Source organism: Eurosta solidaginis, chromosome 1 (assembly GCF_040869045.1).
Source record: "Eurosta solidaginis isolate ZX-2024a chromosome 1, ASM4086904v1, whole genome shotgun sequence".
Lineage (NCBI taxonomy): Eukaryota > Metazoa > Arthropoda > Insecta > Diptera > Tephritidae > Eurosta > Eurosta solidaginis.
The window spans coordinates 99782677-99798082 of NC_090319.1; the positions used below are offsets into that span (position 1 = coordinate 99782677).

Consider the following 15406-nt stretch of genomic DNA (forward strand, 5'->3'; position numbering starts at 1 on the left):
TATACTCCACCACCGCATTACATCAGAGTAATCCATGGAGTACCCACAGCCCAATAAACATCGTGTAGTGATTACAATTGTTAACAACGAGCAATGATCGGCTTACAATATGTTCGTGTAGAAACATGAGTTGGTCCATTGCTGCATTACAGTGGAGTATAATGGTAAGTACTCCAGTGGACCACATGATCCAACGATTTTTGCAGAGATAAAACGCGTCTCAATTCAAAATTTAATTGTTATGCATGTTAATGGAGGCGGAATGGATCAGTTCATTTATTCTCAGACAAAAAGATTTTTTCTTCGCTTTAACATTTATAGCATTTTTCAAAAATTATCAAAGTTTATGGTCTGCGGATAGTAATATTAAAACTGCTCTTCAAATTCCTAATGACATTCACGTGGTAAACGATACAGCTGAACGAGCGGAACAAAAACAATACATATTGCAAGTAGTCAAAAACTATCAAAAACAATTTCCTATGAGCACGAAGGAGATTTTATTACAAAACTTTTTATAATTACACCATTTAATTAAATAAATAATCATCAGACAAAGAATGCGCTGTTATTTTTTAATTTGGGGTTTTTCTGGATTAAATATTAATGTTAAAGAAAACTAATACAGAGCAACATTGTTCATCAGATATGTCCCTAGAATATTTGTGAATAACGTTTTTCTATAAAATAAATATTACTGAAGCTAAGAACAATTAAAGCGAGTCATAGTGAGAAAAATAGCATTTTTAGTAAACTTTGTGGGCTCAAGGCACGACCAATAATTATGCAAACGATCTAAAATTTTTTATATATAATTTTTTTCTAATTTGGAATAAATCTAAGAGGTTTGCCAAGTGAAAATAGGAAAAAAAAAAAAAAATAACGGTCACACTAGGTTACATACTTGGATTGAATTTCAACATCTTGTAGGAGACGCTTGAGACGTGATAGTAACGTTGGCATTTTCGTATCTGCTGGCAGTTCTTTGTTGAAATTTGTTAAATAGCAGGCAGAGGTATCTTCATTGAGCTTATATGATAGAAACTGATAATTGGCACAGGAAAGCTGAAAAAGAGTTACAAAAAAACATGTTTTAATTATTCAAAACGCACCATTTCAGAATTTGATTAAATTGACCTTATTTCAGAGACCTCGAATAGCAGCTGTCGTTTTTGAGCCATATTTCGACGCCGAGTGCAATATCAACCTAAATCGGCTACCATTTAGAAAACGCCTTATCTCATCTTTAGAACTTGTTTCAAGAACGCCCTATTTCAGAACTCTTTGCGCCTCATCTCATAATTATATTTAATAACGCACTACTTCAAAACTCTTGGAAAGTAGTTTGTTTAAACAAATTCTAAGAAAAGGTGCCTTTGAACTAGCATTCACGGAGGTATTTGAAATAGTCGACTTTTAGGTGTGGTTATATTTTTAACTCAGTTAACGAAAAGAAACACACGGGAGCCGGTTCTATGTACAGGAACGAATCGGCATTTTTTTCCGACCATTTAATTTGTTTCGTCCCTCCCACAAATTGTCATCCTCGAAGAGCTCCTTGCAGCTGGGCTGCTCCATACCCTCCTGCTACGGGATGGTATTGAACTTAACCCCGGTCCCAGGCTGAGGTTCTCCTGCATATGTTGGACAAGGATCTACCTCAGACGGTCATACTCATGCCAGTGTGTCACGTGTAAAAGATGACCGTTCGTGTTGTTCTGAGTTAGACCTCAAGGTTCGTGGTCCCCGAAATGTCTACAAAACTTTGCTGTTGTAGCAGTGGCTCCCTGAAGTTCGTGTCCAAGGACGTCCCGCGGTTCACTCTTAAGCATACCTTCACCACCTTCTCGCAGCAATGCTGCCCATAGGCCACATCAACTGTCCGCTCGCGCCTCCAGCGAACGCGACCGACATCGTTCCAAACCAGTTCATTCCTTCGCCGATGGCACCTTAATTGATGATCCCGGTTTAAAAATGGCAACCGTCCGACCGAGACATTCGTTACACCGTGCTCCCAAAACACAAGTACCAATCCATCGACACCAGGTTCTCCAGCAGCAATCGGACAGCACACGCGACAAAGCTTAAATCCTTCAAGGCGTATCCAGCCATCTACAACTCAAAGCGAGACGACTTCGATCGCAGAGATAGTTGACTACATGAATAAAAATAATATCCGTATAGCCGCAAATCAAAAAATAAAGCTAACTGCCAAATTGGACCTCCGAACTTGCGATTGCTACAACATCCACAGGAAAGATCGCACAAGGGGCAATGGTGGTGGCATTGTCTTTATCACCCATCGCATCGTGCAATATAGTTATTTCAACCCAATATTAGCCGCAGGGACAAAACCTTAGAAAGTCAAGGCATAACCATCCGATCAGTTGATGTTGACCTAGAAATAATTAACATCTACATATATTCCTCCTGCCAACTGCTGTCCAAATGGCTATCGACCTGATATAAGTGCACTCAGTGCGAAATTCTTGGCGATTTCAACGCTCACCACAACCTCTAGCAATTCAGCTTGCCAGTCGATACCTGAGGCAGGCAGCTAGCACAGCAAATAGAAAATACGACTTTCTGCACGATGAAAAAATATGTCCCCACTCGAATTGCAGGTGGTTGTCACAGCTCGCTAGACATTTCTATCGTCATCGCAGGGCTCATAAACTGCGTCGAATGACAGCCGAAGCTTATTTCAGCATCTGACCACAACCTTCACAAATACATTTTCTTGCTGCTCTTCCCATTCCGACTGATGACCGGCAAGACGAGCATTCCGCAAGGTCATCGCTTCAACTTCGGCACGCTTTATTTTGGCCGGTAGAATACACGAGGTTTCAGACAGGGTGACCCCTATCGTGCAATTTCTTTAATTTCATGCTGGAGAAAATTATACTAGCTGCACAAGTTAATCGCTCTGGAATAATATTCTATAAAAGCGTGCAATTACTGGCGTATGCTGATGACATTGATATCATCGGCCTAAACACCCGCGCCGTTAGTTCTGCTTACTCCAAACTGGAAAAAGAAGCGGTACAGATGGGTTTGATGGTGAATCAGGACAAAACGAAGTACCTGCTGTTATTGAGCAAGGAGTCAGCGCATATGCGCCTTGCCAACCACGCTACTGATTGCAGCCATAATTTCGAAATAGTAAAAGACTAAATTTATTTGGGAACCAGCGTCAACACTAGCAACAACATCAGCTCTGAAATCCAGCGAAGAAGCACTCTTGCCAATAAATGCTACTTTGAACTACGTAGGCAACTGAAAAGTAAAGCCCTCTGTCGGCAAACTAAAAGCATGCTCTACAAGTCACTTAACGTACCCGTCCTGTTATATGATGTGGAAGCATGGACCATGACAACAGCAGATGAAGCGGCTTTGGGAGTATTCGAGAGAAAAGTTAATCGAAAGATTTATGGACCTCTACGCGTTGGCGATGCCGAGTACCTAAGAAGATTTAACAATGAGCTGTACGAGCTCTGCGCAGACATCAACATAGTCCAGCGAATTAAAACACAGCGGCTCCGCTGGCTAGGCCATGTTATGCTAATGAAAGATGACGCTCCGGCCAAGAAAGTGTTTCTATCGGAACCCGCCTATGGAAGCAGAGGTAGCGGGCGCCCCCACTCCGTTGGAAGGCCCAGGTGGAAAACAATTTAAACTCCCTTGGTGTGACCAATTGGCGCCGGTGGGCGGAGAGAAGGGGCGACTGGCACGCCTTGTTGGACGGCCATAACCGTTTAAACGGTTAAGCGCCAATTAAGTAAGTAAAAATACAAGATATCATATCCCATTTCCCGGATGAAGTGCAAACTTACCAAGAGAACGTGACCTAGCGCGAAAATTCTACCCTAGAGACTCTCATATTAGAAATCTCAACTTGGATATTATGCAACTGGTGAGAGAACACAAACGCGCCAAATGGGAGGAGCATCTAAGGAACTGCAACCTCTTCCGGGTGTTGGTAAACTATGGTCAGCCGTCAAATCCTTGTCCAATCTAACATAACAGAATGATAAAGTCTCCATCACTTTCGGCTATAAAACTTTGTCGGATTCGAAGTAATGCGCGAGCGCCTTTTGCCGACAATTTGTAATGCACTGTGGGGTAGACAAGGCCAGATGTTATGCAAGAGGTTTAAGAAGCCATCCCAAAGGCCAAGCCCTCTAAATCAATAGGCCCAGATGGAACAGCCATGCCAATGCTAAAAAACCTTGGAGCTCAGGAAATAAAGTATCTAGCGCTCGTTTTTAACCTGTCATTGAAGTTCTTTGTCATACCCGAATAATGGAAAATGGCAAGGATTGTTCCACGGCTGAAGCCTGGGAAAATAGCTAACGAAAGCGAATCATACCGACCGATATAACTTCTTTCCCCAGTAGCGAAGACATTAGAAACCATCCTGCACCCTCATTTCACGGCGAATCTTCGCCTAGTCACCCATCAACAAGGCTTCCGCAAAATGCATAGCACTACCACCGCGCTAAACGCGATAAACACTCAGATAAGTTACGGACTAAATCAGGAAAATCCCCATATCAGGACGGTGCTCGTGGCACTCGACCTGCCAAAAACTTTTGACACAGTCAACCATGGAAAGCTAGATATATAATTGAGGATCGCACTGCGACCATTGGTCTATTGTACCCTTAGCTCCTTCACAGCTCCTCATCCAAGCCGACATCTCTGATGAACCCTAGCAGTTCACCTGGCTTGAGGGATTTGATGTGAGAATGCTCTGGCCATGGTCAGCCAATAAACTTAGCCCTGCGTCTTGAGATTGCGTCACACTCCAGGAAGATATGGTCCGCCGTCTCCGCTGATCGATCACAAAACCACGGAACGCTACTCGAAGACGTAGACGGCTCGCGCCTTCCCTCTTGTCTAAAAGGATGGACCGAAAATTATGTGAATGGTAGGCAAGCGTCGAATCGACTTAGGAACGAAACCTCAAAGCCTAGGATAACTATACACGGGGTACCACGGGGTGGTGTCTTATTCCCGCTTTCATTTAACTTTTACATATCAAAGCTCCCTTCCCCACCAGAAAGAGTAACAATAATTTCCTATGCCGACTACTGCATGATTGTGGCAACGGGGCATGGCCCTTCAATAGATAAATTAGTTTCTAAAATTAACAGCGCTCTCACCGTCTTTCTAGTTTCTTCCCCTCGCGCAAACTGACATTATTACCGAAAAAATCCACGGCCACTCTGTTTACGACGTGGAAGGAACAGATGAGGCAAATATTGGACATTCACGTCGATGGTGTGACACTACGGACTGTCAGTCATCCAAAGACCTTAGAAGTAACATTCGATAATACTCTCACCTCTAAGGCGCATGCCACCGAAATTGTATTTAAAGTACGAAATCGCAACAAAATCCTAAAGCCGCTTGCCGGCAGCACTTGGGGAAAGATAAAGAATCGTTGCTAACACATAAAAAGCAATTGGCAGGCCGCTCATGATCTACGCGTCACCAGTTTGGTCGCCTGGTCTTAAAAATACACACCGGAAAAGGCTACAGGACTGCTATCAGGACTGTTACTGGATGTCTCCTTGCCAGGGGCGGAAACTGTTATTCCTTTTATAATATAATTCCTTGCAAAACTATTAATTTTGGACTTTTAATATATATTGGGATAAAGATAAAAATTATTTTCGGACTTAAAATTTTTTTTTTATTTCGGATAAGCCGTTTCTTTGTTATAAAGCCGGACTTTTATTTTGGCCTTAAAAAATAAAAGTCCGGATTAAACTTTTATTTCCGGACTTTTATTTTTAAAAGTCCGAGTTTAACTAGTTCTATCGGACTCAAAAAATAAAAATACAGTTTTTACTTTTCATTATTATTTATTTATTATTGCGGCGTTTTAAGCCTAAAACTTAGATTATTACAAATTATAAATACATTTTAATAATAATAGGATTTATAGCATTGGGGTGTCGGAATGCATGAGATTCCGATCAGCACGGGAACTGGTGGTCCCAACGGGCGAGTCTTGGAGTCATCTCATTGGGAGGTTGGAAGGACGTGTTCTAAATCCTGCCCTACTCCAAGACGTATGATTACACAGTTTTATTATTTATGCTGACGGAATGCATTTGATTCCGGTCAACCCAAAAGGTAGCAGCTCAGCAGAACGAGCCACTCTTACCGGACGGTTGCAAAGGACGTGTTTCCAATCCTGCCTGTACTAGCTTTTATGTAAACACAACCAACTATAATATATCATTGTTTTAGGAATATACGTGATTCACATGAACACTCCAACTGTTTGTCTGGGACGATATTTTCAGGAATTCTTTCCCAATTTGATTGCGAGCGATATATGTTTTTCACCTGATGCATAAGGTTCCTCTGTGTCTATAAAATATATTTTGCTTGTCCATTTCTGTTTTGAGAAGAGGTAATCTAAAATTATTATTTTCCCTGATTATGTAAGAATGGGTTTCATTCACATAGACAAGTTTTTCACTTAGGTAGGCTGGTAATTTACCAAGCTTGATATAAAATACAAATTTCATACTATGGTAAAATATCAACTGTTTCACACTCAACCAGTTTAGTACATCAAGCATACTCTTTATGGAAGTGTCGTACCTCACTTTCAATATAAATCTCATAGCTTTCTTTTGCATAATTTGTAACCTGTCTACTTGTGTTTCATTGGCAATAAAGAATATTGTAGAGCAATATAAGAAGTGCGGTTCTATGATAGATCTATATACTTTCAACTTATATTTCTTACTAATAAGTTTACACGATCTCTTCCAAAATCCAATTTTTTTGCCCATTTTGGCAACAATATAATCAATATGATACGTAAACCTCAGTTTATTGTCAATCAGGATCCCTAAGTACTTAAAAATTTTGGCATCCTCAATGTTCGTATTCATTATTTTTAGGTCTAAATTAAGTGATTCTTTATTGGTCGCCCTAAATAAAACCATGAACTTAGTTTTGTTAACGTTAAGCTTGAGTTTATTAATGGAATGACTCCAAATCTTCTTGCATTTTGTTGCCGTGTCATTCACTTCAATGTCCGTTTCATTTACTTCAAGTAGCGCATCATCTGCAAACAACCTGATTTTACTATATTTCAGTGCTGATGATATATCGTATATGTAAATGTTGAACAGGATTGGTGCTAATACCGACCCTAGTGGTAAACCTATGTCCACTTGTGCCTCGGATGAGACTACTGACTCGATGGTTGTTCCTTGTTTCCGGTCTGATAAGAAGCTTCTAAACCACTGCAACTCATTTTCCCTAATACCAATTTTTTGTAGTTTATCGAGCATTATATTCCTATCAATTGCTTCGAACGCTCTTTTCAGGTCAATGAAAACTGCTACTATATGTTTTTTTAGGCTCAGCTCTTCCTTCCAGCTAGATATGACGTAATTTAACGCAATCTCGCAAGAGTGCCTTTCTCGGAAACCGGATTGTCCCTTTATAAGAATTTTGTTATTTTCTAAGTAATTAAGCAGTTGATTTTTTATTACAATTTCTAGAATTTTTTCTATGTTCGGCAATGTATTTATCGGCCTTAGTTCTTCTGCCATTATTGAATCTTTTACTTTCCTAATTGGTACTATTGTTGAAATATTCCACATGTCTGGCACTATTCCAGTAGTCATGGATTTGTTTATAGCGATTGCATAGAAGAAACCCATGTACGATACCGAATCTTTAATTACGCCTTCTGAAAGTAAATTTTTCCCCACAGTTTTATTTTTGAACCTTTTTGCTATACGTGTAACATCCTCAACCGTAATTTCTTCGAATTTTAAACTTGACCTATCTGTAAATTGGAAGTCGTTCTGACTTTTAACAACTTCAATTTTCCTGTTTATATCAACAATGCTATCTATAAAGAAGGAGTTCAATGCTTCAGCAATATCGCGAGGTGTATGATATGTCACACCTTTTACGATCACCGTCAAGATCTTTTCTTGTGGCCCCGTTAAGTTTACACCATGCTTAAGATGCTTCCACATTAGCTTGCTATCTGAACTATTGATATCAATATTATTCTCCATGTATTTAATCTTTTTAAATTTGATTAGTTTTTTGTAGTACTTCGCGACCATGTTATATTCGGTATAGTCACCCGTTGCTCTAGCTTGTGAGTGCAACCGGTATTTTAGTTTATTCAATTCTGTCAATTCTTCGTCATACCATTTATTTCTTAACTTTACCGTACTGTTTTTTTCAAACGTTAGTACTCCCATACAATCTAGTAAACAAGTATTTATATAGTTGACCATGTCGTTGACATTCATGCTTCTTATTAAACTGAGATCGCAATTCCTCAGTAGAGTGGTCAAGTTATCGGCAGAATAATTCTCCTAGGATGTTGATGAAATGACTCTTCGTAATGGGTTTGAATTACTTACTTTTATAGCAAATCAAATATTTTCGTGATCGGATATTCTGTGGTCTTCAAGATTTACACAAGACAGTATATCAGCGTTTGCATATAATAAATCTATTTTTGTTTGAGAAGTTTCCGCTACTCTTGTATTGAAATTTATTTCTTGTTTCATTGCGCTACGTGCACAAATTTCATTCAGTTTGTAGCTACTCGAAGAGTTAATATTTAAGTTTATATTGAAATCTCCAACTAGAAGGGAATTCGTACCTGATTCTAATACTTCTGATAAAATACTCTCTACGTGATTTAAAGATTCACTGTCACTAGAACTTGGGGAATGGTACAACACACCTATTTGCCACTTAATGTCCACTTGCTTTAATTTTACTATAGCACACTATAGAATTCTATCAATTGATCGATTAAACCTGACTTTGTACTTGATTTCCTTTTTCAGTAATAAAATGACCCCTCCCGTATGTCTACTATGAGAGTCGCAGCGAATTAATGTATACGGTGCAATATTAATTTCAGAATCAAGAATATCTGAAGTTATACGTGTTTCTGAGCATAAAACAATGTCCGGATCAACTTCTTCTATCATTTTTTCGAGCTCTGCTTTATTTGCTAACAAACTACAAATATTCAAGTAGACACATTTCAAATCAAAAACATTTATTACTGGGCTTGTACGTCTTGGTTGCTAAAAACCAACTCGTTGTTTTTCCAGTTTAAGCTTCCTTTGATAAACTGGGCAGTCATGGCTCATTATGTTATGGTCTATATTGAGCTCAAAACCTAACTGATTATTAGCATCTACGCAATTACCACATTTATTAATGCGCATGCTCTCCTTGCAGTTTTCTGCCCCATGTTCTCCCAGACTACATCTACATCTCTGTTTCAGAGTGCAATTGGCAGCTATGTGGTTAAACCCTAAACATTTGTAGCACCTTTTTACAGTTTGACCGTCATAAACTGGGCAGCGATCCCATCCAACATTAATTTTCTTATGTCTCAGGATGGCCTCATAATATTTATGCTCTATTTCTATAACTGCATTAATATGTTGTCCTCTATTTTCTTTTTTAGTGCGTTTAATTGTAATACATTTCTTTTTAGCTTCCCTCAGTGTATCATTCTGCGCAAGGATCCGGCTAACTATTTCGCTCTCGGTATGCTCTGCACTAATATTAGCTACCACAACTCTAGGAAAATACACTTTTGGCTCAGCTATATTATACATATATTTATCGCACTTTTCTGTTAGCGTATCTCTAATTTTGTACTTGTCGCCTGCTGTATTAGCGCTTATAATTATCGTGCCATTATTTTTGTTTTGTGCCCTATATTTATATGGGATGGATCTATTTTGTTTAAATCCGTTTTTGTTTTCTCAATGGCTTGTTTCACTTTGGGCTTAATAACAATTGGAGGGATGCCTTTTGTAACAGTGGCATATGTAGAAACATTTCCACCATCAAAACCTTTATTCTGATTTGCAGCCTTCATTCTCTTTTATAATTTCCTCTTTCTGTTTATTAAATGCCTCATTAGGGATATTAGCAACCTTTTTAACTTCATTAATAATTTCATCCTTTTGCTTAGTGAACGCCTCATTCGGTATACTAACTTTACTTAGTTTATCCTTATTTTCTAAGCACAAGCATTCTCCTTTTTTCATTAACTCTAATTTTTCTGAGTTCACCTTATAGATTTTTTCTACTATTATTTTCATCTCTCTTTCGTTGTGAGTTATGGAAGCGCTTATTTCCCTTTTATGCTCACTCAACATTTTTTCAATTTCGCTTTTTTGCTCTTTCAAATTTACTTTGTTTACCTCTGAAATAGCTAAGATTTCCCTTAAAGCCTCATCAACATTGGAAACATAAGTCATGCGATCATCACAAATAAATCTTAAAAGTTTACAACCTTGCACGATAGATGCACACGCAATGTTTTTATGGTAAACCTTACCACACACGCACACACACCCTCACATCTTACACCTGTTTCCCCTCTTATTTTTTTGCGACATTTCCCGCACTCTTCCATTTTCTGCTTAACAGTTACACCTTTTTATTTAAATTAAATATAATTGAATCTCACAAGAAAGGCACTTTATTAATGCTGGTACATCACCTGTCACTACTTTGCTAGTTTCACCAATTTTTAGTGCTTATCAAAGCACACAGACTTAATAATGTTTATTCTATTTACGAGCTCCAAATACACGTCCATTCGCACGCAATTCGCATAGGTATATTAGATATATGTAGACTTTTATGGAAAAAGTTCGAAAAATAAAAAGGGTGCATGATTTGACATGATATTGCTATAGGGATACCTGGGAAGTCAAACATTTTCACATAGAAAAATTTTTTGACCAGGACTTTTTCGACTCCAAAAAAAGAAATAAAAATTATTTTCCGTCCCTGCTCCTTACCTCTGAACATCACCTACATAGTGAGGCCAAAGAGCTCAACATAAAAGAGCACAAGGAAATGCTGAATAGTTAGTTTTTGCTAAATTGTCGCAAACCGGGACAACCTAGCAAAAATTGCGTCTTCTAGAGAGTTGCGCCTATCTCTATAACCACTATGATAAGATTCGGTATCTGCCAATACAGCCGTTTAATCCAGACAAGCATAAGGAGGCCATAAGAAAAATCCACACAGAATCGGTAAACGCCTTTGCCAAGACGCGCCTGGTGAACCCTTTTATCAATATACAATATCCTACTCTTGCAGAAGAAGAAAGCACACTACCAAGGGAAACACGAGTCACCCTGGCCCAACATCGTTCTGCATACTGTAACAAGCTAAACTCTTACTTGTCCAGAATCAACCCCGACAAACGTAATCTGTGTCCTCACATGATACCACCCATCAGCCCAATTCTAAACGAAAATTCCGTGCGAGTTTTTTCCCTTCTCCCATTCCTCGTATTCTAAATAAAAATTCCTTGTGAGTTTTTTCACTTCTCCCTTTCCTCCTATTCTGAACAATGTTCGAAAAAGCGGAAACCGGTTATGGGAGAAAAGTAGGTATTATGAATGTGAGGGAGAGGGAGATTTCTCTACCATTTCATAGGAGTTTTTTCACTAGTTAAATTAAAGGGAATGCATCAAAATAGTTAAAGGAAATTGGTTCTTTTAAGAAAGAAAACTTATTTGTACAAAATTGTGCTAAAATATGTATTTACATTCTACCCCAATATTCTCACTGTTAATACAACAACAACAACAACAACAACAACAACAACCACAATATTTATTTTAAGTCGAAAAGTATATCATAAGCAACGGTAGAGCTCTTGGTATACATATTTGATGCAGCCATCCAGAAATTGTGCAAGGATTTTTTAATAAGGTTTAAATAGATTTTGGCATATGAAGAAGTAGGAATTCAACTCAACTTGGCCGCCAGAAAATTGCTTTGCTGAACGAAAGCAGGCAACTCCGGCAGATTTGTGTTATGCGGCCGTCTTCTTCTTATGTTCCGCTGTTGATGTTGCTGTGGAACCAATTCATTACTAATTTCAGTGAATACCACATGAAATGCAATTAATACTGTGCATTGTTTATATTTTATTTCTTAATTTTCCAACAAATTTGCAACAATAATTAAACTTTTCAATCTTTTGAACAAAATAAGAAATGTGCAACGAAATTTCAATTGACAAAACAGCTGACTTCGAAAATTCGAAATTCCTGTTCCCCAATTATTGTTCTCCCTAGGAGAACAGAATTGGAGGAATTTTTCTGCGGGAATAAAAAAATCCGCGAGAATATTTAGAATTGGTCTGCATATTTTAATTGTAGTGTGAAACGTACGCCTCTAATACCAATCTCCCTATGGTCCGGCCCTGTAGAAACTACCATTTTCCTTAGACTTCTGACAATTTGTGAGGTGTCGCGCCCATTGAATGTAGCGAAGCACTATTACCACAACAACAACAACAAACACACCAGATGAAAATAACATTTAACCAGATAACCTGGGTAACGGGATTAGCTTTTGATTCTAGATTGTAGCGAACTTCTCCTCACCACGTTGTTCAAATAAGGAAAATTTACAAAGGTGCGATTGGACTGAGGCGAGGTGGCATATCTAGCTATGCTTCAGCTTAGCTCAGGGAAATTGGGGGTGGGGGTGCTTCAGCCTCACGCAACGAAGTCGCACAAAAAATATTTAAATATATACCTACGGTAACAAAGGGGTATTCCAAGCGGAATTGCGCCAGCAAATTGACAGTGCAAAACAAACAAAGAAAAGCTGGAAGAACTCCCCATGTCTCTACCCACCCGACCTGTTAACCAAAAAAAAAGTTATGTTCGTCGGTTAACCCTCTTAATACGTACTTCATCTCAGCCACCAATATCCCTACATTTCGTCAACGGCCAATAAAACCGTAGAATTCCATCTTTAGCAATTCACAATTTCTCATTTTATTCATAAGAAAATCTTTAACAAAATTTCCCTGCTTCCTTATTACTAGCATTTAATAGTTATCTATCCAAACGAAATACTTTGGATTCAATGAACTTTATCATCATGTTCAAAACAGATAGCCTATTAGTCTAAATATCCCTGAAGATATACGCATTAACAAACAGAAATTCAATATAATTGTATTTGGCTTACTAGAATGTATTTAGAACGTAGGCTAAATATGAGGACGAAGTTGGTTAAGGTTACTACCGTAATTATCCTTGTAGTATTTTCCTCAATACACATTTAGCTAACTTGGGTGTGCAAATTGTTGCAACCACGCGATTTTTACATCGACCTACACATGCGATCAAATGCGCATATCAATGTAACGGTAATATCCTGGAGATCGTGGTTAAAACCCAAGGATTGAAAATTTTAGTTTAAGAGGCTATTGAAAATAATGCCCTCTTGACTTAAAAAAAAAAGAATGACATAAAACATGTGCATACATATGTAAAATAGAATGTGAACGGATTTACTTACATGCTTACTCGGCTACACCATCGATGCGACGTTGGGGGTGGGGAGGGAGGGATGGACTGAAGGTTTAATGTGGCCATATAAATCGTTCCCGAGATGGTCGGGCCAGCACCTTAATGGTGCTGTGTTACCGGAGCGTATCGGATATGTATCCGACAAAGGACCATCACATCGATAACACTCCCCAAAGCCTTCGGGGAGTAACTAATCGCTACAACAACAACAACAACAGGATGCAAACGCGATAGGTTTATGCTGTAATCAAACATGCGTGTAGTTGAAGAATCATAATCAATTAGAACCAGAGGTTCTATAGCTAAATAGGTAGACCCGAATTATGCCTGTGTACGTCACATACATACATGTGCATGCACAGCAATTGTTTTGCACACACCCTGATAACTAGAGATGTATGAGGATGCGCTTTATTGCGCCTGAAACTATATCCCGCGAATGTCCAAGAAATTGATATAATTTTTACATATGAATTTACATATAAAATTTGAACATTATGATTTTTGCACTATCGCTTAACACAATTAATTGACCTTTTTGTATATCAATTTAGGTGCAAGAACCCAAAAATCATCGAAATCACCATAACATAATGCTATAGCAAATAAACTTCTGCTCAATGAAACTAATCAAACTTTCAATTGTTAGTACATAATTACTAATAGCTATGTACGTCTTAACAGAATTGCACTGGAGCATTAATCATATTTACGTATATACACTAGCAAGAAAAATACGCCTACGGTCCTAAGATAATCTATCAGATCAACATAAATGACATCCCTCCGGGGATATTATAGGTACTTAAAGTCCGATGTTTTGGTCATATCGCAAGTCTGCCTGTATCCATAGAAAAGCTGGTTATCTTTTACCCTCTCAGACGTGTTGATGAAATACCAATAAGTTTCATGTTAAACTCAAGGAGATTCTTATCGCAAATTGACGTTTTGATTAGCTGTTTAAAGGCGGTTGGATGTCAGCCCTTGTGGCTGCTTTAAATGCACGATCTCTATTCACAGTTTTTATTGGACATTTATGTTTCCATAATTTGGTGCATATGCTATACATGAGCGTATATATATTTTGCAATTTCTCATCTATTGCTTCGTATTTCAAAAAGAAGTTGAGTTAGCTGTTGTTGCACTGCACTTTTTATTAAAGTTCGATTAAAGTTTTAATTATATTTATGGCCGGTCGATAAACTAAATATTAAGGTTTTTCTTTTATAGTCTGGTCAATTCCGCGGTAAAGGGCTACTGCCTACACTTCACATTATCTATGTTTGTGTGAATGTGCAAGTTTATAATTTTATTGTATTTATCGTCGTCATACACTATAGTAATTGCTTTTTGTTAGCGCATTTAATTAATTTTTTTTTTTTACTTAGAAGTAAATCTATTAAATTGACAAATCACAGGCAATGATCTTAATAAGCAGTGCATCACACAGCAGAAAAAGTAAAAGCACACTTCCTTATCACTCGGGTTTTCTACCGCTTTATTCATAACCGGAGCGACTTTTAATTCTCGATGCTTATCAGGAACTGACTCTTGTTTTTTCTAGTCAGCTTCAAATTAGGCTTCATTAATTGTCTAGCATCGATTTATTCTGTGCCAGGTAGCGGTCCACAAGCAAGTTGTTGCTAGACATCGGAATGCAATTTTAACAAGTAAGGAAGGCTAAGTTTGGGTGTAACCGAACATTACATACTCAGTTGAGAGCTGTGGAGACAAAGTAAGGGAAAATCACCATGTTGTAAAAAGAACCTAGGGTAACCCTGGAATGTGTTTGTATGACATGCGTATCAGATATTAAAGAGTATTAAAGAGTATTTTAAGAGGAATTTATTTTGTATGATATGGGTATTAATGAGTATTTTAAAAGGGCGTGGGCCTAAGTTCTATAGATGGACGCCTTTTCGAGATATCGCCAAAAAGATGGACGAGGGGTGACTCTAGAATTTGTTTGTACGATATGAGTATCAAATGAAAGGTGTTAACGAGTATTTTAAGAGGGC

General features: G+C 38.2%; 1 protein-coding gene across 6 annotated transcripts in view; it reads right to left on the reverse strand.

Moving 5' to 3' along the window:
* Positions 1–15406, reverse strand: part of Ask1 (apoptotic signal-regulating kinase 1) — a 129814-nt gene that overhangs the window by 19403 nt on the left and 95005 nt on the right. For 4 of the 6 annotated variants that reach the window (XM_067759328.1, XM_067759329.1, XM_067759326.1 and 1 more), the window contains one exon: positions 905–1065. In XM_067759328.1, the coding sequence (XP_067615429.1) occupies positions 905–963 (59 nt within the window). In that variant the 5' untranslated portion in view covers positions 964–1065. Of the gene's footprint in view, positions 1–904; positions 1066–13377; positions 14240–14261; positions 14913–15406 lie in introns of those variants that run through there. The other 2 variants (XM_067759327.1, XM_067759330.1) reach the window with 2 other exon arrangements.